This window comes from Abramis brama (genome assembly GCF_963993115.1).
Source record: "Abramis brama genome assembly, chromosome: 1".
NCBI lineage: Eukaryota > Metazoa > Chordata > Actinopteri > Cypriniformes > Leuciscidae > Abramis > Abramis brama.
Window position 1 is genome coordinate 42,485,317 of NC_139963.1, and position 27,804 is coordinate 42,513,120.

A 27,804-nucleotide genomic window follows, 5' to 3' on the forward strand; every position below is an offset into this window, starting at 1 on the left:
AAGCAAACGCTAACCACCATCATGGTGACTTTAAAAAACAAAATATTATTTCTTTAAACCGGAAATTAAATAAAGTCATCAAACAAACACTGGATTTAGACATCAACCCGACTTTCATTTTTAACCAAAATCCAACGTCTGACCGACGCTGTAGTCTATATCCTGTGCCTGCTGGGATCAACATCATGACATCTTGACGTCAAATAAATGTTGAATTGACATCAAATGCCAACAAAGCATGACATCAAAATAACATCAAAATGACATCAGCAGAGGTCAAAATCTTGACATCAAATTGACATCAACGTTTTGACGTCAATATGACTTTCATTTTTGACCTATTTCGTGATGTAATTTTGACATCAATGTTTGATGTCACATTGATGTTAAATTGACATCAAATGCCCACTGGGATCACTGCAACCTTTTATGTGATGGGAATAGATCTAAATACTTAAAAAACTTCTCACGATTCGTTAATCTCGATAGCTGTAATAGTAAAAACGTATAATGGCTGTAATAGTAAATGTTTTCGAGAGAGTTTCACATGTAATGCTAGATAATTCATATGCAAGCATGTCAGCCAATCACAGCAGAGGGCGTTTACACTGAAGTCTCACAGCAGCCAATCACAGCAGAGGGCGTTTACACTGAAGTCTCACACAGACACGCCCCTTCAAACAGAGCGTTCAGAGGCTAAAATCAGGCTATTATTTCTAAATTATAACAACTTTTGATCTAAAAAACATACTAACATGATAAGGGCACCCCAGGAAACATTCTAAAATAATAAAATAATCCACGCAATGGGACCTTTAAAGAGTTTCTGTTGAGTTTTGTGTGTCACCATTGTGCTGAAGAGTAGAGCCTGTGCTTCAGTTCTGGATGAGCAGAGAAACATTGCTAATAAGTTGCTTTATTTAATAGGCAGTGATTGTGTACTTACTGATGTATTGATGATCTGTTTGTTGATAGATCATCTCATTCATGTGTGCTGTTGTTAACTAACACTTATCTGCAAGAGGATTGAGTTAAACTGATGTTTTGTTAACTCATTTAAATAAATTACGTTTTTTAGAAAACTATTTTTTTTAGTGGATTCAAATGAAATATCACAGTATAAATATGAAATGGTAATTGATCAATTTATGACAGAATCAGTTAAATCAGTTTACAACATAATTTTGACATCAATGTTTGATGTCACATTGATGTTAAATTGACATCAAATGCCCACTGGGTTATTACCATAAAGTTGACTTGATTTCAACTCCTCTCACCGCTCTCGCCGTCCAAGACGCGCCGCGCCGCCCTCGCCGGAGCTCGCCGCCGGCTCTCATTGAAAATGAATGGCTTCCGGCCACTTTGACGCTCTCGCCGCCGGCGGTGTGAACGCACAGTTATAAGAGAGAATGGAGGATAAGTTACTTTGCCGGACTAGGTCCGAATAGATAATTGGGTAAACTTCTATAGCGATGAATGAATGACTAAATTAAATATTTTTTATATGTTTCCATTTGTTAAAATAGCAAAAGAAAAACTTTCAAAAGGAGATTGATTTTGGGAAACAGATTTAATTTCTGGATTATTATTAGTTAAAGAAGATACCAGTGTGATTATTGAAATGTTCCTTTCATGTATTGTCTAAAGTCTGTATTTGATATCTGAGAGGTGACTGCGGGTCTAGTCTATCTAGGAATGCAGTAACAGTGCTTGCTTATTTAGCCCGGCTTCCAGAAATGAAATATGGACTTGTTTTGTTGAGGAAGGTCTTCAACGTGTTAAAGAAAATTATGTAGGGGGCACAAAGTTAAAACCAAGACCAAGAGAAATGTAACTCAAACATGTTAAATTTAAACTAAAATGAATCTAAACAGTTAAGACATTTCAGTGAAATAGAATATTTGCTCATAAAGCAAAATTCTAAAAAGCTTTCTTAAAGCTACACTGTGTGATTTTTACCCCCATCTAGCGGTGAAATTGTATATGACTACCCAGTGAATATTAGTTTCTGTTCCTCTCAATTCCGAGGGCGTTTTAACTCCTACGGTGGCCGTATTATTCCAAGATTAACATGGCTTCCAGTTCGACTTCGTCCATGACAATAATAAACAATACGTCTAAAATGAATAAAACTACAGGACAGATGTCAGGAGGTAAACGTCACCCTTGGAATCGGCTATCCCAGCATAATCAGATTAGGCTAACGTTACAATGTGTACAAAGTAAAAGCAATTAAAAATAACTAAAATTTACAGTGTCCTTTTTTTTATATAGCTTAAAAAATTGCGCCTTTAAAACTATTCATCACCTGTGATCCGTCGCAGCACAGATTTATGTTACAAGGTAAACAATACTTTTTCACCATTGACGTGAGGATGAAGTTATACTAGAGGTCGTTCTGGCGTTATGCACAACCATGCTATGGTTAGACAAGCAACTATAAAACTTCGAATTTACACAAATGAATTACAACAGGCTGAATTACCTGTCGAGAAGAAAGCAGGCAACCTCTGCGTCCGTTTTAAAATCTTCTCCTCATGAGCTCTTTCCATCTGGGAAAAGTTACTCCAATATTGACTATGGTCTTGCTGATTTGCCTGTCGCGTTGACGTTTTAATTCTCTCTTTCAAATGTGAGTACACACACACACACACACACACACACACACACCACACTATCTTTCAAATCTGCCGGCACTCGAGAGCTCGCGAGTAATCTCCCCCTCGCATTTATGGGATTAATATCCGGCCATGATTCAAAACTGAAAATAACCCAGTCAGCAAATTACCTTTGGCAAAGATGTGGGCCAGATAAACAGCTGAGCTGTGGCCCAGATTAGTTTGTGTTTGCCGGCCCAGATATGGCCCACATCTCCTTTGCCAGAACTGAACCAAAGGACTGCCATAACTCCACCAAGCATGAGCCAAATACTACAATTTCATGTGGCCCATATGTGGGCCTGGTATGCAACTTTAGTATGGTTGAGTTCTGTTAAAATCTAACGGCCCTTATGTGGCCCACATGCAGCTGACAGTATTTAAAGTCTTATTAACTCACAGGTAAATTAAACACTCAACAACAAATGTACTCAAAACTATTTATTTTGACAAGCATTTAAATAATTACAGCTAAAGTGTTGTACTTAATTACAGTAGTATTCAGTTGAAAACATTTCATAAAAATAAATATAATTACAGCAAAAGTTGAATAATAATTACAGTAGTATTCAGTTGAAAACATTTATCAAAATAAATATAATTACAGCAACAGAGTTGAATTTAATAATTACAGTAGTATTCAGTTGAAAACATTTAAGAATACATAATTACAGCTACTCAGTTGTACTTATTTTAAGTAGAATTCAGTTGAAAACATTTAAGAATACAAATTAATAATATAAATAGCATTCAAAGCTAATTTTTTACACCAAAGTTCAAAACACTCGATCAAAGCGTGTATTAATGTTATGTTTAATTAGTCTAATGAGAGTAATACAAATAAATCACAGTTGGTAAAGAGAACTTTAAAGAGAAATTGAGAAAGTTAAAGCAAACTTGAAAGGTAAAGAGTTGTTGATGAGAAGTGTGTTGATGTGCAGAGAAGTCTCCAATGAGGGTCGGCATCGGCAATGTGTTGACCTTTTCCAGTAAGGGGATTCTGCCTGACTGCACCTGCAATAAAGAAGAATTTAAATAATGTTAGCAGCAATACAACCTGGAAGATAGAGCTGCAGTAGAATGAAGAAAAAAATCGTTAATGTAAATATCCTTTAATATTTTAATTGCAATTATTAACAAATTAAACACCTCTGAATTACCAGTGTATGAAAGTTTTTTTCCAGTAAATTTTCAAAAGGAATTGCAAATTGTATTTTTCAATATGTGGGCAAGAATTATACCGTAATTCCTTATGACAAATTATTTCAATTTTTAGAATACTTTTGCACCAACAACCGGTTAAAATTTACAGCACTGCATGCATTCTGCTTCTTTTTTAAAAAAAAGACATGCACACTCTAATGTAAAAACACACCAACACAGATAGCATTAATGTCATGTTATAGTCCAAAAACAGAGTCTAAAATAAGTGTTTTTACTAACACAAAATAAACTCAAGATAATCTGCAATGAATGCGAGACAATTTGGAAGCAGAAACACACAAACAATAATGGGCCAAGTACTGAATGCAAGGAGGAACATAAAGGGTTAGTTCACCCAAAAATGAAAATTCTATCTGTAATTACCCTCAAGTTTTTCCAACTTCTGGGTTGTACGTCAGAGCGTAGACTCACTATTGGCCGACGCTGGTCATGTGTGGGATGCTGGCCAATCGTGAGCCTACGTTCTGACGTACAACACAGAAGCGCTGTGCTGTTACACTACGTTGAATAAAGTCTTTATTTTAGCTTATTTTGCGCACAAAAAACCCATAAGAAAATTTTTAAATAAATAATTTATTTTCGACACTTGATAAACTTAAGGTTCAGCCATTGTATTCTTGGACTATTTTAACAATGTCTTTACTAACTTTCTGGGCTGGCAAGTTTCAATAACAGAGAAGCCTATGGAGGAGTGAGGCAGCTCTCAGATTTCATCATATAAATTTTAATTTGTGTTCCGAAGATGAACGAAGGTCTTACGGGGGTTGGAACAACATGGGTGAGTAATTACTGACAGAATTTTCATTTTTGGGTAAACTAACCTTTTAAATACACAGTGATAATGAACTAAATACAGATAGTTGTAGGCATGCGCTGGTATGAGACTTTGACAGAATGATAATCTTATATTGTGATTACAGCTTTAAAATGTATAATTGAAACGATATGATTCGCAATATATAAAAAATAACTTTCTTTAAAAACAAAACATAAAACTTCTAAATAAAAAATGCAGTCACTTAAATGAGCCACGGATGTGATCAGGTAATGACAAAAAAAAGTTGTTTGGTTCGATACTGAGATAACAGAAATAAAAATACAATGTTCTAAAGCGGTTTTGAAAAGTTGTGTATTGTGCAAAGTGCTATACAAATAAAAGTGACTTCTAAAAAAGGTCTCACCAATGACAACTTCCTTTACGACCAGGCGTTGGACACCAATCTTCCCATTGACTTCTCTCCAATTCATAACGTGCTGCAGCAGTTGTAAAAGTGGCTTTCAGCACTCTCCACACGGTGTTATTCAGGTCAAAGCCACCAACCAGACCCAGACAGGTAATCTGATAGGAAAAAAACACATTGTGTAAGTGGTTGAAATATGCATTTAAATAGACCACCCTAAAATGAAAGTGCTTTTATATTAAAAAATGAACTATAAACTATTACTTACTCCATCTGAAACCATATTTTCTATTTTAATATGGAAATTATTGTCATTGCCCCACCCATACCGCACATTAGGGCTGGGCGGTATGACAGTATACCATAGCATGGTATATAATCTCTATCGTTAGAAATCAGAGTAATTATAAAAATGTCCTGCCTCTTCCAAGCTTTATAATGGCAGTGAATGGCTGCTCAATTAATTGATAGTTAACAGAAATACAGCAATTCATTGTTTGTTCATGTTAGTTCACAGTGCATACTAAAGTTAACAAGTACAATTTTTTTATATTGAATGTGTTAGTAAATGTTGAAATTAACATTAACACATATTAATAAATGCAGTAGAAGTGCAGTTCATTATTAGTTCATGTTAATGTTCAGGTTTTGTATCGAAAGTCATAATTTTGGTATTGTGACTTGACACTAATTATAGCCTAACGTTAACATTAAAACTTTAATTTTAAAGAGGGAAAAGTCATGAGAAAAAGTCTTGGTTGAATATCATTTCAGAGTTAAATAAAGATACATACAATAATGCACACATATTAATGTGTTTATTCTTGGCATTTTTATATTATTATGATTAGTTGAATGATTGTGAACACAAATTAGGATTTAGGTTTTTTGACAAACAGTAACACCGACATTGGACCGCGTCACCTGCACGTTAATTCACAAATAGGCTACTACACAATGACAAACTACGGTATACTATTTTATTGTGTACGACAGTGAGCTGTTGATTTATAAACAAAAACATCTTAATTTAAAACGACAAACCAGCGAACTGCTATAGCCTAAGTTAACGGTTAAGTTACATTAAACTTTATTGTAAGTTATAGCAGTAAACTGAGGAAAATATTAGCTAGTTCAACCCCTTCCTCGATGGAACGAATAACTAAACGCATAATAACATGCAATATTGACAAATAATGCTGCATATTTCATTTATATGACTTTAAAATGCCAAAACATCACTTACCTAACCTGAATGTACACAGTCGTGAGGAAAGCAGAGTAAATGGCGTCAGCTGGCCAGCGTCTCAGTCAAACTCGCGCCGTAGTAAAAAAAATAATAAAAAAAAAAAAAACTCGCGCCGTAGTCTCTCCACCAATAGGAGGGAAGATGCAGAGCAACCTGAGGTGTGGAACGGCGGATGTTTGCCGCACTTGATTTCAGGATTCCTGTGTTTTTCCACGTATAAGCCAAATGTTTACCACAAGTCGGTGTTTCTCACTGTGTGCCATAGCTCAACCACATATGGTCCTCATGTGTTCGTTGTTATCTGGGCCATATACCTCAAAATAAGTTGTGAACCAAGACAGCATTTCCCGCAGATTTTAAAGTTATGGCAAAACAAATATGGCTACGATTTGGCCCATATCTGTTCAGCCATGCCACATCTAGGCCATATGTGCCAGATAATACCCACATGTGGCCCAAATGTAATTGCTATCTGGGAAAGTTCTGAAAGGTTGAAACTAAGTGTTCGAAAACTCAAAATCTTATAAAAAAAGTTTTGCAAGATCGAAAAATAAGTTTTGCAAGCTTGCAAAATGTAAAAAAAATAAAAAATATCTCTGCAAACATTATGTTGTTTTTGAGATTTCCTTCTTCAGAACTGCAAAAAAAATTTACGATGTTGCGCAAACAATTTTTCAGAGTTTCAAATTTGTCAGTGTTCTCCCACTGTATTAGTTTGTTTTCCAGGTTTGAAACCTTGTAAATGGTGATCTGAAAACTGGTGTGCGAATGTGTGAAAAAAAGTTTTGAAACTCTGAAAATAGAGTTTTGCAGGCTTGCAAAGTGGTAAAAAAAATAAAAATCTCTGCAAACATAATATTGTGTTTGAGTTTTCCTTCTTCAGAAGTGCAACACTCTTTTTTTACGGTGTTGTGCAATCATTTTTTCAGAGTTTCGAATTTGTCACTTTTCTCCCAGTGTATAGTTTGTTTTCCAGATTTGAAACCTTGTAAATGGTGATCTGAAAACTGGTGTGCGAATAGGTGAAAAAAAGTTTTGAAACTCTGAAAACTGAGGTTCGAAAGGGCGCAACTTATTACATTACATTTGCACTCCTATTGCAGACTATTTTTTCAGAGCTGAGTTTACAACACCCACTTTGCGGAGATACGCCCTCACAGTTGCGAGCTTGCGACTCACGTGATTTGTGGCAGCGTTGTCACGCAGCTCTGCTCTGAAACTCTGAAACTCAGACTGAGCGAAAATGAAGCTTCGCAACTTCGCAACTTAAAAAAAGCCTGGAGGGAGGGCCTTCTGCTATTGGCCAATGCTTTGCTGTCTGCTGACGTACAGTCCAATCACAAGTCGTATTTACTGGAAAGGTGGAATTGACCGACTGCTCCGCCAATGACGAAATTCTCACTCTCGAAATTCTCATGCTCACTCGCCTCACACACAGTCTATGCTCACACAGCGAGCGACTTACTTTCCTCAGCTGGCGACTCACTTTCCTCACACAGCGAGCGACTCACTCTCCTCACACAGCGAGCGACTTACTTTCCTCAGCTGGCGACTCACTCTCCTCACACAGCGAGCGACTTACTTTCCTCAGCTGGCGACTCACTCTCCTCACACAGCGAGCGACTCACTTTCCTCAGCTGGCAAATCATTCTCCTCACACAGCGAGCGACTCAGTCATGTACATTGGCCTAATATTATAATAAAATCTCAAGTACTGTATTGGTGCAATAACTAACTTAAGTAAACTGTTCAATTGTTGTGTTGTAAAAGTCATTTATTCTGAACCAATAATCTTAAATTGATTATCATTGCATTTTTTTAAACATTTATAAAGGCAATTTCCCCCTAACTGTCATCTTTCAAGTCAAATTCTATACATTTTAAGTCACTATATTAGCCTACTTTTACCAATCAAATTGACTAGTATCAACAAAAAAAAAATTGTTCCCACTGCAGAGAAAACAGAATCTGCATCAGAGGTGGCATTTATAAAAAGTTTAATATGCAAAACAAGCATAAAAAAACAAAAACAAAACAAACAAAAAAACTCAAATATTCAACATGAATGCATGGGGCAAAAATATTTAGTGTATATTATGTGTATTTTATGTTTGTTTAAGGACTGCTGCTGGCCAATAAAAAAGCCAATAAAACTTATGAATACAATTGTAGTTAAAAAACAAATAATAATCATAAAACATAATGGGGCATTCATGTTGAATATTCTTTTGAATGGTGTTATCAAATAATAATCTGTTATAATCTGATTGTAATTTATAGGCCTACAGTTAACTAATGTGATCTTTACAAAAACATAATGGTGTATGTAACTTTGAAATGTGTTTTACCTATTTTGATACCAATGTGAATCAGCAAAAATGGAAACGTCACTTTTTCAGAATATTCTATTTTAAAGATAATTTATAAAATAAACTTTTTAAAAAGCCGTGCATCCTGTTAGCGTATCCTGTGCGCTTTCGTCATTGGCGGAGCAGGCGGTCAATCCCACCTTTCCAGTAAATACGACTTGTGATTGGACTGTTTGTAGATGTGTCCATTAATTTGATTATTAGATTTGATTGTGCATTAGCCTCACATATGACTGACTTTGCTGTATGCAGGCAGCGATGTGATGATGCCTGATATGAACTTGGGTTGCTACATTAACTGAATGAATATATGCCACATTGATAGGTCACAGCCTACCCATGACAAGATTTCACCGCACGTTACTGGTTTGCAGAGATTTAATTTTTTTTTTACCACTTTGCAAGCCTGCAAAACTCTATTTTCAGAGTTTCAAAACTTTTTTTCACACATTGGCACACCAGTTTTCAGATCACCATTTACAAGGTTTCAAACCTGGAAAACAAACTAATACAGTGGGAGAACACTGACAAATTTGAAACTCTGAAAAATTGTTTGCGCAACATCGTAAAAAATTTTTGCAGTTCTGAAGAAGGAAATCTCAAAAACAACATAATGTTTGCAGAGATATTTTTTATTTTTTTTACATTTTGCAAGCTTGCAAAACTTATTTTTCGATCTTGCAAAACTTTTTTTTGTAAGATTTTGAGTTTTCGAACACTTAGTTTCAACCTTTCAGAACTTTATTTTCAGTTTTGAATCATGGCAGGATATTAATCCCATACGCATTCGTCACAGTGTCACTGAGTGAAAAACGCAAAAGGCGAAGCTTGAATTTACAGGCATGTCCCTCTTTGGCTAATGTAGTTTCAAGATGGAGGGGCAACATGGCGACCGGCATTCGAACCCCTCACCCGTACTTTCAATGGCAGATTATAAACTTAAGAGAATACTTTATTACTTGAAAGAAGTAAATATACATTAATGAGCACATATATTTTTGAAAGAACTAAGTGTTTTTTGCTAAGAATCAACTAAAAAAGTTACACAGTGTAGCTTTAATTCAGAATGAAGTTACAGATTTAATGATCTGGATCAATGGATCCATTATGAACTATTCCGCATTGCAAACAAACAGAGGCAGGACATGTTATGTCCATCAGGTAATTTTGGAAAAAATAGGATTTTAGGATAGGTAATTAATGATTAAATGGCACATCAGCAGCTAACACTATTATCATGGCAACAGCTGGGTGAGAGTTAATTTTAAAATAATGACATTGTTTGAAACAAAATAATACAATTATTGATATTTGTGTTAAGGATAAAATGAAAGATTATAGAACTTTGTTGGTTAGATTTTATTACACAGATCCTTAAAAAGATCTTACTAAGTAAAACAATCGCCTGCTTGAATTAAAAGCTAACAAATAAGAAAAATCAGCAGTTATCACCCTGTTAAAGGCCTAATAGATCAATGCGATTCAAAATCCAGAGAAAGATGATAATTAAACTTGACTCAAGGTCTACTAAAGTTATAAAGGCAATGTACTATGGTATGTTTAGTTTTTACTGAAAATAGAATTAGATTGCTTGAAGATAGAATGTAGGGAAGAAGATGGTATGTGTATGTGGAAGATGGTATGTGTATGTGGTAACATTGTAAATTGGTTGTATTTTCATTAAGGTAAATTAGTTGGGAAAGGTAAATTAGTTTGCAGGTAAATCATGCAGGTATGGAATAAATCATTAGAGTAATTAAAATCCAGATACATATTTTATTTGGTCGTATGATTACGACCAGAGAGGGGAATGTGAATGAATTTTAATTAATCAACTTTAATTAATCAACTAACATTTGTTTTTCTTGCAGGAATGACATTCATATGCTTTTAATGTTTCCAAACTCTTTGGGGAAAAACTTGTGACTTTGAGTGTATGTGTCTATGTGTATTAATACAGAAAGGGGAACTGAAACTAGACATGACTAGTTCGCAAAAACCTTGTGATAAGTAATCAGAGTTTGCTTATGCCAGTGACAGAGGGAAAAGGTTCTTGAGGTAAGCTGTAACTTACTTGAATTATAATTTTTTTACTCATGTTCATGTACAAAAACAATATTTCCTGCTACTGTTATTTTAATACTGATTTAAAAGCTAGGTTACGACGAGATTTTGCGGGCAAAGAACTCGACTATTGTCAATACGTTAAAGTTAGCTGAAGCACGGCTAAACCAAGCAGCTTTATGTTGATCAATGCTGCGAATTTGCGTGGAAACCCCGATTCAAAATCGGCATAATTTTTTTCCACTTTCACACGAAATTCCAGATAATGAAGAGACCTTTATTAATAAATGGATTTTACACGCAAAATTTCGCCAAGCAATGGTAAACGTGACCGCACCTAGATTGTAACTTAGTGCTAACTTACTCGATTTACAATACACAAAATGTTATCTGTAAGGGTGTTTTAAAAATCGTCTAACGTTACTCTTTATTAATTTGATTAACGTTACGTATAAAATGTAGTCGTAGTAGTGGATTTGAAAGTTTGCTGAAATGATTAGCAATATGTCATAAGTGCTCTTGAGCCAGTGATGTGCAGGCTAGGTAACTGTTAGCATACAATAACTTACATGTGCTAACTTTATATCAAATAAGTGACCTTTGCATTATGTCTAATATTTATTACACAGCAAATGAACCAATCAGAAGATGGACCATTTTCCACCGACCACCGTGTTCAGTCTCACCAGATTTAATTTATTCAGGTAAGCATTGCAGTAAAACTCACTAAATCATTAATTCATATCAAATCAAGCATTCTAAACAACTTAAGTTTTTATTTTTGCATTCTTTTGATCTATTATTAGGCCAAGGAGTCCGACCTGACCAGGAAGGTGCCTAATAAGCATAGCCTATCAGCGCACAGGTAGGTTAACTACTGAGGGAAAGAAAAAGATCATCACATGGGGATTTCTTGCATCATGTATCTTACTGTGTATTTGTCTCAAACAGCTGTCCCTTCACTGCAAACAAGCTGAAATTGGCTAGCCTAAATCCCTGATTGCAGTTAAGCCTACGAATCTCAGCATTTTTGGAGAGAATTAAGGAAATATAAGTATTAAAATTTAATCTGGCATAATTTAGTTTACAGTTCAACTGAAATGTTTGAATGTGCTGACAAAAGGGTGTTACTTACAAATATATATATTCTGAATTATAGTATGATGGAGATTAAAAACAATTTGATGCTTGTGTAATTTTCTCCTCTCTCTCTCTCTCTCTCTCTCTCTCTCTCTCTCTCCCTATTATATTTTTATATAGTGTTGGAACTGCGATCTTCTCTGAAGAAGAACTGAGCACATTTGTGTTGGTGGACACGTTTGCATCCAGGAAACGGGACTGATGCATATGTCACACTTTTCTGGAAACACTTCAGGAGTTTCAAAGTCGCGATCTGATTGGTTGAATTCTACAGGATGTTCGGGAGATGTGAGTGTCGTGTTCTTTATCGGTTCGCCTGGAAACAAATGCTGTGACACCAAAACCCCTGGTGGAAGAAGAATGCTATTGTGCTTACAACTGTGACAATGAGCGCTTACCAGGATCAACTAAACGCTGGATTTTCAAAAGTATTTGAAGTTCGCGGCTCCGTTGTTGCTGTAAACTTGCTTAACGTTCTTGAATGAATAATTTATTAGATGCAGCCAGTCTGTTATTGTAGGGACATCAACATCATATATTATCACGCCCCTAAACATGACTCAGAACAAAACGAACTGTGATTGGTTGCGTTACATGTCAGTCAAACGTCCTCTTGGGTGGTCCTTGGTCAAGAAAAGCTGCAATAGAGTCTAGGGATAGGTCTGGCTAAACAAGACTAAGTTCTGAACAGGATAAGTTAATTTAGGTTTAGGTTCATTTATGTATTTTTCCCAAAGGTGAACAAAATGCTTATTCCCAAAGATTGGCTTATTAAAGACTGATTTTATGATCACTTTTACTTCAATGCTGTGAAAAAGATGGAGGAGTACATTGATAATAATAATGAGAACTGTTTCTTGAGCATCAAATCATCGTATAAGAATGATTTCTGAAGGATCATGTGACACTGAAAACTTGGAGTAATGATGCTGAAAATTCAGTTTTGATCACATGAATAAAATAATATTTTTTAAATATATTCAAATAGAAAACAGCTGTTTTACATTGTAATAATATTTCACAATATTAACTGTTTTTACTGTACTTTTGTATCAAATAAAATATTTGGTGAGCATAAGAGATTTCTTTCAAAAACATTAAAATGCTTAATATTTTCTAAACTTGGCCACCAATGTACATCAAGCCAAAAATGTTTTGGAAATAAGTGAAATTATTTTGAAGGTGGGGAAGTGTGTTATGTTACCTAATGAGATTGAGAAAATAACTGTTTTATCCTATGTTGGACATTTCCTTTTTGACTGCTTTAAATTGTATTGTTCTATTCTGGATTGAATTTAATTGTTGATATGTCAGTCATTATAATAAATAAGATAATCAACCACAGACTTTATTTTGTCAAATGCTTATTTTGTTTAGGATTTAGGATTTTAGATACCTTTCTTAACACAGTGTGTGTAGCTAAGGATAGCACATAATGTGTTAATGTTACACATGTTTACACATCTTTTACACATATTTTACACATCTTTATGTTAACCTTTCTGACACATTTAGTGTGTTAAACTCATTAACACAGTGAATGAGTTGAAATTAACACAAATCTAGTAGTCCTGGAGCTCACCCACAGATGTGTTAAAATTTAACACAGGTTGTGTCATTTTTGACACATTCTTTCTAAGAGTGCACGTTCATCCACACGTACGTTATCCAGGCGTTCATCCACACGTTTATCCACACGTACGTTATCCAGACGTTCATCCACACGCACGATATCATACGTCATTGTTCACGGCAAGGTACGCGACGATTGACACGGTGATTGCTTAGTTTGCAAAGTAAATGCACAAATCACACCTCATAGAGTGCGTGTATGTGCGAGTGAATGTGTGCGTGAGACGGCTCGCGGTGACTGGTCGGAAAGCAACGTGTAGTCTGACATATTTCTTGTCCATCCACGACATGACAAGATTTTTAGGAGTCAAAATCGTGTAATCTGAACCAGGCATATGATCACCGTGAATCATCTTACCCAAACATTGTCCTTGCTCAACTAAGGCAGAGGCGGCATCTATGCCGGTGAACCGAACAATGGTGTAATGATTCAGTTCGACTCCCAAGACAAGACGATGCTCACCCGACTGGCCAATAGGAACGTGGCTCCGCCCATGACACAATTTTCACAGTGAAAGCAGAATCCTGACAGGAGAGCAAGAAATTGCATTGAGAGCAAAGAAAAGCGTTTTGAGAGAAACACTTTTTTTTTTTTTTTTTGAGAAAATGTTTTCACACTGATAGCAAAAAATATATATTTGAGAGTTTTTTTCAAAGTATTTTGAGAGAGATTTTTTTTTTCTCAGAAATAATATAAAAAAATTCAAATTCAATGTTTTTTGTTCTATGAGAAAATACTTCCTCTCAAAACTTTTTTTAGTCTCAAATATTATTATTTTTTGCTATTGGTATGAAAACTTTTTCTCTCAAATATTTTTTTTCTCTCATGAAATGCTTTTTTGCTATCAGTGTGATAACTTTTTCTCTCAAACTTTTTTTTCTCTCTCAGATCATTTATTTTCTCGCATGTAATAAAGACACAATTCTCTCTCCATAGGGAGTGGTTAAGGGTTTCCCAACCCAAGTCCTCAAACCTACGTCATCAGAGAAGGGACGCCATTCCAGACCGGAAGTAACTTTTCAGACTTTGATTAAAGATTACGACGGCAAACTATTTTTTTCTGTGTTTTAACTTGCACGGATTAATTGTTCACCACAAGACTTATTTCTGTGATGCAAAGCTGAATTTTCAACAGCCATAACAGTCTTCAGTGTCACATAATCCTTCAGAAATCATTCTAATATGCTGATTTATTATCAATGTTGGAAACAGTTTTCTCTGGATTGAATAAAAAGTTAACAGCATTTAATTAAAATATAAATTCCTTTATAAGTCTTTACTATCACTTTTTTATCAATTTAGCACCCCCTTGCTGAATAAAAGTATTCATTTCTTTAAAAAAACAACAACACTATTTTAAAATTTTATTACTTACTGACGAAAAACAAAACAAAGGAAACAAACAATGCAAGCTGTTGGTATCCCAATGAACACAGAGCCAACTGAAATCAGGATGACTGATGTCCTCCAAAAATTAAACATATTATCTGCAAAACAAAACAGTAAATAAGCACATTGTGCAAGTCAAACATATTTTTACATCATGTTCAGTTCTGAATGGCACATACACATAAAATGTTGATACAAACTGTATTATAAACCTAATGCTGCTATTGCTTTTAGCTTCACATAATAAGCTGATAATCATTCATTCTTTTTACTGCATCAAAAATGTCATGAGAATAGGGCTGGGAGATATATCGCACGATATTGTTATGCGCATCTCATCAGTAAAGCCAGTTCCTTGATTAGTAGTAAATCACCATCACCTGCTTTCAGATGGAGCGGCATTTACTACAAAGAGCCGTAGTTAACTGACAAGCTGAGCCAAATCACATCAATATCGCGGACGTATCGCCAGCGATAATTAATGCGATATGGCTCAGCTTGTCAGTTAACTACGGCTCTTTGTATGCAGCAAAAACTCCAGTGTTAAATTAACACTCCTGGGAGTGTATGAGTCCACACTCAAGAGTGTTGAAGTTAATGAGATAATTAAGTGATTAATTTAGTGATGATTGAACATTATTGAAGACACCTGATGATAACAAGCAGAATCACTGAAGGAGAAAATCACAAATTGTAAGTTACCATTATTGTGATGGGTAGTTGCTTTAGTTGGGCTCTTGACCCTTTTATATGTACTTTAGATTTTGTTTGGCTGTTGTATCTGAGTTATAACTGCCAGATGAACAAAGAATAAAGTGATCTGATGGTGTTGGTTATATTATGACAATCATCGTTTGAGCTTGATCACTGAACTCCTTGTTTGTTTATTTCTGACTTAAATTTATGTTGATGACCACAGAATAACTGTTTTTCTGCATAAATATCCAGAATTTTAGATGTAATATAAAGGATTTCTTAAAAGTTGTTTAAAAAAAAAAAAAAAATTCTTTCTTTTAGGCACACACAGACATCAAAATTCAGTATATGCATCTCAACAATGGTGACGAGCAGAATATTCAATTACGAAAAGTAAATTACATAGGCAATTCAGATCATAATTTATTCATACCGCAATGCCATTAATGAGTTGTGATTGGTGGCAGCCACTGCAACATGCTTTATTATTGTCACCATTGTTGAGATTCACAGACTGATTATTGATGTCTGTGTTTCTAAAAAAAAAAATTGAAAGTATTTTGATCAGAACAATGTTTATTAAATATTATGGGTTAAAAGAAATATACTGAAATCATATGCTGTAGACTCACAAAGCTGCTGCTAACAAGGTAAACCAAACTATCTCAATAAGTTTCATTTTTCAGATCACAGCATGATTATGTCAAAACATAACCAACACTATCAGATCACACTTTTGTTTGTTCATTTGACTGTTATAAATCAATAACAGCAGACAAACAAAATTTAAAGTGAATGTATAAAGGTCAAGAGCCCAACTAAAGCAAACACTGATCGCCAAAACGGTGGCTTACAATTTGTGATTAAAGCAAACACTGATCGCCAAAACGGTGGCTTACAATTTGTGATTTTCTCCTTCAGTGATTCTGCTTGTTAACATCAGGTGTCTTCAATAATGCTCAAGCATCACTAAATTAATCACTTAATTATCTCGTTAACTTTAACACTCTTGAGTGTTAATTTAACACTGGAGTTTTTGCTGTGTAGTAAATGCCGCTCCATCTGAAAGCAGGTGATGGTGATTTACTACTAATCAAGGAACCGGCTTTACTGATGAGATGCGCATAACAATATCGTGCGATATATCTCCCAGCCCTACATGAGAACATGACAGACAGTAACAGAAGTGTCAGAACTTACTTGAGCTGATAATCAGTGTCTCCAGCATGTGATGTCTCCGTTTGACTCTGCAGTGAATCTTGCCACTGTGATAAACAATGATGGTGTGTTTGACACTGAATCCGTCTGTGTTTCTGTGTGTCTCATTAGTTTCTGAACTCAAACTGACTCCTTCACTGTCCAGCCACTCAAGATCAGGTTCAGGATACCAACCTTCAGATTCACACTGTAGATGAAGCCCTCCTGAATGATCAAACCCATCTACAGTGATCACTGGAGGACGTCCTACAGCTACAGATCAACAAGAACATTCTGTTGTTATTCTGGATTTTTTTTTTAGTTAGTTTTAAAGTGAAAAGAGCATGCTAGTTCTCACAGGTTTCCTCACCTTCAACTCTGACATCAACAGTGACATCATCAGACCAGGATTCAGACTGAATAAAACATTTATAACGTCCTTCATCAGAGACTCGGACTGTTGAGAGTTTGAGTGATGCGTTTCCTCTCTGTAGTTCTTGATGGATCAGTTTTGTTCTTCCTCTGTAGGACTGAATCTGCTTTGTGTTTCTGTCTTCATGATCCTCATAGAGATGCACTAGTGAGTCTTTCAGATCAAGTCTAAACCACTCCACTCTCATGTCCACAACACTGATGTTGGGTTTGACTGAACAGGGCAGAGTCACTTCTTCACCAGCTACAGCAAATACAGGATCTGCAGGTCCCACTACTGTATACTGCTCTGTTACAAGAGAAAGAGCAGATCTGAACTACACATCCTAGGGTTTTACTCTAATGTTGTTCCAGACGAACAGTAATGTGCAATAAATATAAAGTATTATTCACAATGATGAATAAATTACCTGATCTTGAATCTGTAATTCCACTAACAAGCAGGAGAGTCAAACAAATGAACTTCATCTCTGAGACACAGATGCTAAAAATAAAATATGAAAAAAAGAGAAAACATTACAGAAAACTGTCAGCATTTTTGCCTGAGAATAAAACTTACTTAACTTTCTGTCCAAAAGTGAGATAAACATTTACAATCACTTTCTGCTCAAAGAAATCCAGTTAAACCGGGTCAAGACAAAGCAGGATATAAAGACAACATGTATCTACAGGTAGCACTTATAAACACATATTTTAACAATGAGGTAAGGACGAAGCGGAGAGAGAATCCACATGCAAGCACTACTTTAATAAAACAAACAGGAAATCCAGGGCAAACAACGAGACTCAGGACAGGAACATGTACAGTTAACAGCAACAAGCAACAGCTACAACAACCGACAAACACCAACTGAAGCACAGAGGTTTAAATACACAGGCAAACACGCTAAACAAGATAACAAGGGGCGTGTTTAATCAGAAACACCTGGGAGACTAATAAACACAAAACTACAAAGAACTACAAAACATGGCACAGAACAGGAAATAACCGAAGTCCACACAAGACAAGGAGAACACAAGACAGGAATCATGACACATATAAACACATGTTGAAGGTTGTTGAATCAGGATTTCTTTTTCAAAAATGCAAATATATCTATAAATGTGATTCAAAAACCTTTCATTTATTTACAAGATTAAGTATTATGCATTAAACTTGTTGAACTCAAACATGGTCCTCAAGTCACACTCGTTCAAGACTTCAGGTAAATGTGTTTCTGATTCTTCCATGACTTACCTTCAACTCAACATTCACTGTGTTCTCAAGAGTGTCTTAATAAATTGTGTCCATATGAGAGTTTAGTACGATCGTAAGGAGATCCTTCCTGGGCTGGTTTATTTTCACTTTCTCTTATAACTGAACACCGGAACAGACACAGTCCCTCCCATCATTCAGGCTGATAACCCTGATGTAGTTTCTTCTGTCACAGACTCACACTCCTCACTTTAATCTGATTTTAAATATATGACAGACATGTTAATTAAAAGAAAATGCAAACACAAATGTGGATGATGACACACTGCATCCACAAATATAGAGGGAACTGTGACCCCACTACTGACAATACCAGAAATAAATGTCAAAAGACAGTTTATCACATATAATATTTATTCTTCAAAATAAAATAAAAACATCAAAACCATCATTATATAATATAAAGCTCATATAACTATATTTAGTGTAAATTAAAAATAAAATGAATAAGTTTAGATAGATACAAAGTATCACAAAGTTTTAGACATTCATCCAAATTAATCAAGCTAAAGTCATTCGTTTACAAATCGTCACAAAAGTTTAGTGTATTTATTTTAGTTTGCTGGGGACAGTCTCTCTTTCTCATCACATAAAAATAAATATTAAAGGTGAGCTTAAGTCATTTATTCCTCATTGAAAAGTTTTGTTTAACATTATGCAGGCCATCGGTTCCCAACAGGGGGGTCGCGGCCCACAAGGGGGCCTCAGCGAGCTCTGTGGGGGGTCGCGTCGTATTTTGAATAGTTTGGAGCAATGAGCATTAAAGCTGCAGTTGGTAACTTCTGTAAAAATGTATTTTTTACATATTTGTTAAAACTGTCATTATGTCCTGACAGTAGAATATGAGACAGATAATCTGTGAAAAAATCAAGCTCCTCAGGCTCCTCCCAGTGGTCCTATTGCCATTTGCAGAAATACACCGCTCCCGGTAAGAAACAACCAATCAGAGCCAGGAGGAGTGTCTTAGCAGTGTCAATCAAGCTCGTGTACGCGCTGATCACCCCCCTCTCTCGCACAGCGCCTACAGTCGTTCAAAATCAAGATTGCCGGTGTGCCGCAGCTCTGCTAATGGCGGACAAACAACTAAAACTGCCAATTTCTCGAGTGGCACCAGCTCATGCAACAAAGACAGGTAAACGAAAAAAGACAGATGACGATAAACAAGCGCGTCGGAGCCCATTGACTTAGTGTCAAAACTCTAGCCGCATAACATAGGCTACAGATAAAATGTCACACTGTGCAAAGCAACAATTGAAACCTGCTGATTCACTGGCTTGTCATGTTGCTGAAATAATGTACTAGCAAACCTTATTTAGCATTACACATCGCTAGAATAATTACTTACATACTGTAACCACGTTACCATTATATTATCTTGCTAGCTATTTATAACTTATAGAAAGAGTGCAACGTTATGAAGTTACATTACATGTATTGCAAAATACGTAATGATTTGAGGACCAAGTTTGTAGTCAAAGTATGGCCAGGCCATAGTCAATGTAAAGCATATTGTTGATGTTTCGTCCCTACCAGTGAATGTGCGATAACTGTTTATCCGCCGTCATCAGTGTCCCTGCATGTTTACTAGCCTGCGCGTTCACGGCAGCTCTGTTGTGGGGGAGGAGCTGTGGAGGGAGGGCTGTAGAGCAGCAGAGAGCGAGGGGGAGTGACCTGTAAGCTGTGCTTGTTCAAATTTTAAGGCTAAGTCAACGTTTTCTAAAAGTTCCCTACTGCAGCTTTAAATAAAAGTCCTTAACTTTTTCCTGTTCAAAATGTATATAATGAGCGAGTTCATCATGAATCCATTTTCCAATCCGTGTTTTTGTCTTATCCTGAACCACTATGGTACACCTATAATAAGTGTTTACATTGGGACTATTTCACACTGGTACGGATCGCTGCCGCTGCGGAGTAGCCCAGTACCTGCGTGACTCGTCATAGACGTACACACACAGAGAAGTAGTTCCGGCTACAATGTTCTTCCGAAAGATGCATTATTCTGTTAATAAACGCAAGTTTATTATCGCTCACTATATCGCCAAAAGCGTCAAAAATAAAGCCTCACATTGATAAAGCCTCACAAATAACATGCAAGTATTGAGGTCCCAGACAGCAGTCATTTACCCAGCCAGCACAGCCATGTGGGGCCCAAATGGGTTTGACCTGGGCTATCTAACTGGGGCCCAGCCAGTTTTGCACCCAGTTTCCATGTAGGCCCCACATGGATTTGCCCAGATGAAATGAACACTGCTTAGTGTGCACACTACAGGCTGTTTAATGTAACACTTAATCAGTGTTGGAGGTAATGAGATAATTAAGTGATTGAATAATGATTGTGCATTATTGATGAACACCTGCTGTTAACAAGCAGAATCACTGAAGGAAAGAGAAACACAAGAACTACTTCCAGCCACTGCCTTGGATGAAATCAACTGAAGATAAAATGCATTACATCTCTCAAGATCTGATTAAACAACTCCACAAACAGCATTACCAGCTTCACTTATTACTAACCAGACTGACTTTATTTATGTCAGACGTCTTCAGAAATTCTTATTGAGAATTAACAGAGGTTAAGATGTTGATTATTTATTAATATAATCCCCCGGGTTAGGATTGTTGTCGTCGAGTATCGTTCGAGAGAACAACCAGCGCTGTATTTCAGTTTTCCTCTGTGAACATGCACTAATGGATGTCTGACAATTTCGTTGCTTTTTGGAGTTTTCAGATTTAAAAACGTCAATAAAGGCTCGTTCGTTCTGCTCTCACGGAACAGATATAGATTATAATATGCTTATGTACCGTCAGATGAAATCCTGCAGGCGTCGGCGCTTTCTCCGTCCATGCAATAAATGCACATCCTTGAATGAGCGCGGATTTTCTAGCGCATTTACTTGAACTTCATAGGCAATCTATCTATAACCCATTTGAGAGGCGGCCAAAATCAGAATTTAAAATGGACTGAATAAGCTCTCTACGAACTTGACGAGCGATGCCGTGCTGACGGACCATAAGAAAGAGTGACTGACGTGCACATAAATCACTGTCACACACACACTCTGAGTAATATTAAGTTACTGCATAATACATTTTCAACTAACGTTAGCAGAATAGTACAGAATCACAATACACAGTCTCACTTGTAGCCGTGTCTTTTAAATATTATAATATAATATTTCGAAGGGCAAAAACAGGAACTTTTAATTGGCTTTACATCATCAGCTAACTCGATCACGTCGAGCCATAGATATAAAACAGTGTTTATATCTATGACGTCGAGCTAGGTGATTTCGGCTCCTCAGCTCCACTCACAAACAGGCCTGTTTGCCTATTTTCTGTTATCCGGGAGTGACGCCGGTGTGGTATAGTATCCGATGGGTCCGGGCTGAGGACCCAAGCAATCCGATTGGTTCAAAGCACGTTTTATGGGTAATCGCTTTAGTGCCTGGTTATAAATCATACAAAATCACTTTATTATAGAAGACGTTTGTACTACGTTATAACGAGTCATCAATGTATTAATGTATTTTACATTATACGTTTCATATACTAGTATTTAACCGAAGCTATAGATTGTGAAATTAAACATTTCTCGTTGTTAGTGTGTTTTTTAGTTAGCTTAGATAGTAGCATAGCATACAGCTAACGTTATCCGATGATCGTGCTATGAGCTTTACCTGATATTACTGCACTGATACTGCCTTACCGTATCGCGAGAAAAGATTTAGATCAGGCATACTACTGGCATACTAATTGGGTCCTCAGCCCGGACCCATCACTATAGGGTTACAGGATACTATACCACACCGGTGTGGTATAGTATCCGGTGTGGTGAATAATCGGGTGCGGCTGAAGAAATGGGTCCGGGCGTAGGACCCAAGCAATCCGATTGGCTCAAAGCCCGTTTTATGGGTAATCGCTTTAGTGCCTGGTTACAAATCATACAAAATCACTTTTATCACCATTATTGTGATGGGTAGTTGCTTTAGTTGGGTTCTTGACCCTTTTATATGTACTTTAGATTTTGTTTGGCTGTTGTATCTGAGTTATAACTGCCAGATGAACAAAGAATAAAGTGATCTGATGGTGTTGGTTATATTATGACAATCATCGTTTGAGCTTGATCACTGAACTCCTTATTTGCTTATTTCTGACTTAAATTTATGTTGATGACCACAGAATAACTGTTTTTCTGCATAAATATCCAGAATTTTAGATGTAATATAAAGGATTTCTTAAAAGTTGTTTAAAAAAAAAAAAAAATCTTTCTTTTAGGCACACAGACATCAAAATTCAGTATATGCATCTCAACAATGGTGACGAGCAGAATATTCAATTACGAAAAGTAAATTACATAGGCAATTCAGATCATAATTTATTCATACCGCAATGCATGATGGGAGCCATTAATGAGTTGTGATTGGTGGCAGCCACTGCAACATGCTTTATTATTGTCACCATTGTTGAGATTCACAGACTGATTATTGATGTCTGTGTTTCTAAAAAAAAAAAAATTGAAAGTATTCTGATCAGAACAATGTTTATTAAATATTATGGGTTAAAAGAAATATACTGAAATCATATGCTGTAGACTCACAAAGCTGCTGCTAACAAGGTAAACCAAACCATCTCAATAAGTTTCATTTTTCAGATCACAGCATGATTATGTTAAAACATAACCAACACTATCAGATCACACTTTTGTTTGTTCATTTGACTGTTATAAATCAATAACAGCAGACAAACAAAATTTAAAGTGAATGTATAAAGGTCAAGAGCCCAACTAAAGCAAACACTGATCGCCAAAACGGTGGCTTACAATTTGTGATTTTCTCCTTCAGTGATTCTGCTTGTTAACATCAGGTGTCTTCAATAATGCTCAAGCATCACTAAATTAATCACTTAATTATCTCATTAACTTTAACACTCTTGAGTGTTAATTTAACACTGGAGTTTTTGCTGTGTAGTAAATGCCGCTCCATCTGAAAGCAGGTGATGGTGATTTACTACTAATCAAGGAACCGGCTTTACTGATGAGATGCGCATAACAATATCGTGCAATATATGTCCCAGCCCTAGTTAGCTGTGTTAAAATATTTAATGAACTGTAAGGTTAAAGTTTTTTGAGAGCTAATGAGACACAAATAGATGCAGTGTCTTTTGCTGTATGTAAAGTCAGATCTTTAGTTTGAAGTAAATTCATGTTGTATGTGCAGTCAATTCTTTGTGGAACCATCCTAAGGCCTAGATGATGCAGTCAGTCAGTTTCCCCTTTAGATGGTGCGGTCGTGACCTGGTAGGTGAGGAGGCTGGACAAGGTGTCATGGACTGACTTGAGGAACTCTGCAAAAACACACAAACAACACGTCACATGCAACTGTACACTTGCAGTCCTTAGTGCTATGGAACATCACTCACTGTTTTTGCTTTGATATGCGAGCCCAAAGGTGCAACGCAGCAGAAGACGTAGTTAGCCCGTTGAACCTGGGATGTTGTGATATTAAAAGGCCATTTTAATGACACACTCCACAAGATAAGATATATCAGCCCAAAAGTGACTGAAACCTTCCGTTCGTCTCAGTATTATAAGGCTGATCTGTACAACAAAAGATAAAAAAAGTAATTACTTAATGTTAGTTTAATGAGTTAGTTAACCAAAACATAAAAATCAGCCATCAGTTTCTCCCAACATATTATCAAATGATACCAGGGTTAGAAAATGTGTTTTTTTGGTGATATAAAAAATTCGAGTACTTATTTGTACCAACACGATCCCATAAAATGCTTACCTCAGGAATCAATTCACACATTAAAAGGTCAAAATGTTCAAGTTTTTTGTCCTTCTTTTGCTCAAACACAATGTTGTCAAAGTTCCTCGGCATGTGCTGACAAGGCTGGATGAAAGCTCTTAGGTTTTGCCATTTTCCCAGTCTTCATTTGCCACCATTTGTTCCACGTGGGTTTCACCGAGCCTTTCACAATTCCTTGAAACAACTCCTGAAAAAAATATTGCGTATAGCAAACAATATCTAGCCATTTTAAATTTTGTAAAGTCTTATATGTACCTGAATTTCAGCATCACTGACAAGAGAACAAATTCCTTTTTTTTCCACCTCCTCGACTGTCCTAAATTTAAAAAATCATCGATTTACTTGATTTATTAAACTTTTAAGTTGATTTATATGAATGAGGACACTCATTTTACACATACCTTTTATATGTCATATGCTGAACAGCATATGCTGCCAGTGATGATGCGTGATTATCTTCTCAGATGCCAAAGATCTTCTCCCTGTATCACCTCGTTTTTCATAGAGGCCCATTTGTCCCTCACCTCCATTTCTGCCATCTAATGCAATAAAAACAGTTGTTAAACTAATGTAGATAAAAATAAAATAAATAAATAAAAGCATTTTTTAACTTACTGTACAAACCAAAACCCCACAGTTGTTAGAGTCAGCCAGCCTCCAATGTTCTGGGTACTCAACAGTCCATTTTCCCAAGTCCCAAGTATTTCGGAAGGCATTGCTTTTGTACAAAAGAAAAAAGAAATTAATACATGTACATTAGTAAATAAAGATCACAATTTTAACATTTATATGGCACATAATACCATAGTATAGCCAGGTCCATCGCAGAAATTGACTTGTAGTTGCCAGTGGGGTCGTAAACTCGAATACGATTCAGCAAACCATCCAAGACCTTTACAACATAAACAGAAACCGCTTTAACCAGAGTAACAACTGTTGAGTAAAAATGTATTTTTTTTATCCACACATAATGTTAATTAATGTTAGAGGCTGAAAATGTAAGTTTTAGGGTTAGGGTTAGGGAATATTTTTGCCTTCGCTCTACAGATCGGCGCTTTCGGTATGTCCTTAGCACCAAGTGTCATCCCAAAATTCCACTGTCCGCGAAACCACTATTTTGCACAGTGTAACAAATGCTTCGTGGGATCTCCATATCTCAGCTCAGGAGAGGTGTAGAGAACAAGGAGTTGCACTCCTCTCTATGCCTCATCACCCTCAATCCGAATCCAGAGTTTCAAGAAGATCCGAGAAACTTTATTTTTCGACCCAAAAAAAACGACAGGGTTAAAGTTTCTCGGATCTTCTTGAAACCTTGGATTCTGATAGAGGGCGATGAGGCGTAGAGAGGAGTGCAAGTCCTGCCTCTCTACACCTCTCCTGAGCTGAGATATGGAGATCCCTTTTTAAATATGTACAAATAACTTTTTAACGTATGCTTTTCTGGTAACAGGGCTGACACAATGAGCGTGTCCCTGTCTTTCAGATATTACATGAACTCAAAGAAAAGAAGCGAACACTTGTCTTCTACCATCAAAGGCAGATGATGCAAGCAGAAGTAGAAAAATCATACTGAGGGACATGCCAGTTTCAACATTTCTGCAAGATGCTTTGCACAAAAATGTGATTAAAATCCTTTAAAAACAAAAGAGAAACAGAAATTAATTTATTCTTATATTCTTATATTATGGAAACTAAATTATAAAATATTTTATTTGTTTTATGGTTTATTAAGATTTACAGAGCTTTTTTTCCCCTAAGAGACACAAAATGGCATGTTTACATATAATGACCCAACTGTGATAGGACTCATTAGATATTGCTTGATGCTGCAATATTTGTTTTACCTACAAGAGTCTCCTAGGACAGAAGGCATGGGTGGATATTCCAGAGCAACTTGGCATTTCTGACTGACCATTTGCCATCTTGGTTTGGAGGGGAAAAAAAATTGAAACACAACGGCTTGCCACTTGGTTTAAATTTATATAGGATGATGCACCAGGGTGGGTCCACTGAAGAGGATGATGTGCAACTATGCCATCAAAACCCGTGCAAATTTAAGAATTTTTTTTATAGCTGTCCACTGTAGTGACCACTATGCATGAAAGGGTTAATCCATATAAAACAGCGATTAATCTTGCAAAATACGTTTTGGTGTTACTGCTATCATTACGTTAGTAATTCATTAAGTTAACTATAAAGTGTCGCTATGTTGTGAGAAGGTATTCCTTTGCAGAGATCCCAACCCTAACTAAGCATTTAACAAACAGAAAAAAGTTGTGACATCTCATTGCCAGATGTTCTCCAGTCCTAAAAGTAAAACAAAAACACAAACAATCTGTATTTAAAAGATCTTTTAGAAAGTCATGGTCTCTTTTGAGCCTTTGTCAGTGATGCTCTGAAATACTTCCCATCCCATACATGAAAAAAATACATGCCATGTTGGTGATATCATTATATATATATATATATATATATATATATATATATATATATATATATATATATATAAATATTCTTACATAGGCTATATAAAATAAAATGACACAACCCTGTCTCTTTTTGTTAAATTTCAGTTTTATTGATCAATAATAGCAATTATGAAAGTATAAGTAGCCATACAAGTCAAGAAATAAAGTAATTAAACGATTCAGTCAAACATAAGTCAGCAGGCTACAACGTTAAAGATAAATAGCCTAAATAATTTAACGTTATATAAAGTTATGAAACTAAAACTTTGCCCTCAGCCAAAACGATTTGCCAGGGAACAAATTATAGATTAATGATATCAAAGATCGTCCCACAAGACGAATTATATCTCATGTTTAACCACTCCACTAGACTAGAGAGCAGCAGCAGCTCTAGCCGAGGTAAGGCTGTTCTCGGCGGGATACATGATCGCTGAGCGCCCGGTGATCGCTGGATCTCACATCTCTGAAAACGTCAGATAAAATTTTTAAATAGGCGCTATCTGTATAAACAAACAACATATTTGAGATTGAAACAACTACATTATCGACTGAAAAACTCTTAAAACTACATTTCGTGACACATTAACAGTAGTATTTTTAAATTTCGCGGTCTTTCTCCTGCTATTGACGCAACTTGAGATTTTAAATATTAGCTATAGAATATACACAATTTACATGTACAATATAAAATTTCATTTAATATACCTTGCATATAGCGTCTCTCTGAAGACCAGCGGGATTTAGCATTCATAAAGCTACCACATATTAGGCTTGTTTGAGATGAGCAAAATCTGCGCAGAATCGATCACCGGTGATCAGCGCGAGATGCATGCCGGTTAGAAATGTGTCCGAGTGTGGTCCGCCTTGCTCTGATGTCATGCTGACGTATGTCAAAATACTCACGCGACCGCAAGGCGCACGTGTCGGATTCTGCAGTCGAGCGCAGTTGCTCTCCACCGACTGCGCTGATCAAAAGCATGATGGGAAACGACTTGCTGACGACACAGCTTAAGTTTCATTGGTTTAAACAACCGTGA

At 36.2% G+C, this 27,804-nt stretch overlaps 2 protein-coding genes and 3 long non-coding RNA genes across 7 annotated transcripts in view; 2 read left to right on the forward strand and 3 right to left on the reverse strand.

Moving 5' to 3' along the window:
• The window catches only part of LOC311092393 (butyrophilin subfamily 1 member A1-like), a 146,157-nt gene that overhangs the window by 37,328 nt on the left and 81,025 nt on the right, over window positions 1-27,804 (forward strand). The window lies entirely within an intron of this gene.
• LOC311092572 lies at window positions 2,780-6,821 on the reverse strand. The gene is made up of 3 exons (XR_014608268.1): window positions 6,312-6,821; window positions 5,066-5,223; window positions 2,780-3,674 (listed from the first exon to the last, which is right to left on the reverse strand). It is a non-coding gene; the product is annotated as an uncharacterized lncRNA (long non-coding RNA).
• LOC311092597 lies at window positions 10,386-13,286 on the forward strand. The gene is made up of 4 exons (XR_014608276.1): window positions 10,386-10,741; window positions 11,377-11,451; window positions 11,554-11,612; window positions 11,699-13,286. It is a non-coding gene; the product is annotated as an uncharacterized lncRNA (long non-coding RNA).
• LOC311092495 (myelin-oligodendrocyte glycoprotein-like) lies at window positions 14,346-18,616 on the reverse strand. 2 transcript variants are annotated; one of them, XM_084129253.1, is made up of 6 exons: window positions 18,472-18,616; window positions 17,645-17,718; window positions 17,173-17,523; window positions 16,998-17,075; window positions 16,806-16,870; window positions 14,873-15,007 (listed from the first exon to the last, which is right to left on the reverse strand). In XM_084129253.1, exons 2-5 carry the CDS (start codon window positions 17,700-17,702, stop codon window positions 16,818-16,820), a joined length of 540 nt encoding a protein of 179 aa, XP_083985379.1. In that variant the 5' UTR covers window positions 17,703-17,718; window positions 18,472-18,616; the 3' UTR covers window positions 14,873-15,007; window positions 16,806-16,817. The 2 variants fall into 2 exon arrangements, with proteins under 2 accessions (XP_083985378.1, XP_083985379.1); XM_084129252.1 differs by having other exon boundaries at window positions 14,346-15,007; window positions 16,806-17,075.
• LOC311092578 lies at window positions 24,758-25,250 on the reverse strand. Its single transcript, XR_014608271.1, has 3 exons — window positions 25,103-25,250; window positions 24,915-25,017; window positions 24,758-24,838 (listed from the first exon to the last, which is right to left on the reverse strand). It is a non-coding gene; the product is annotated as an uncharacterized lncRNA (long non-coding RNA).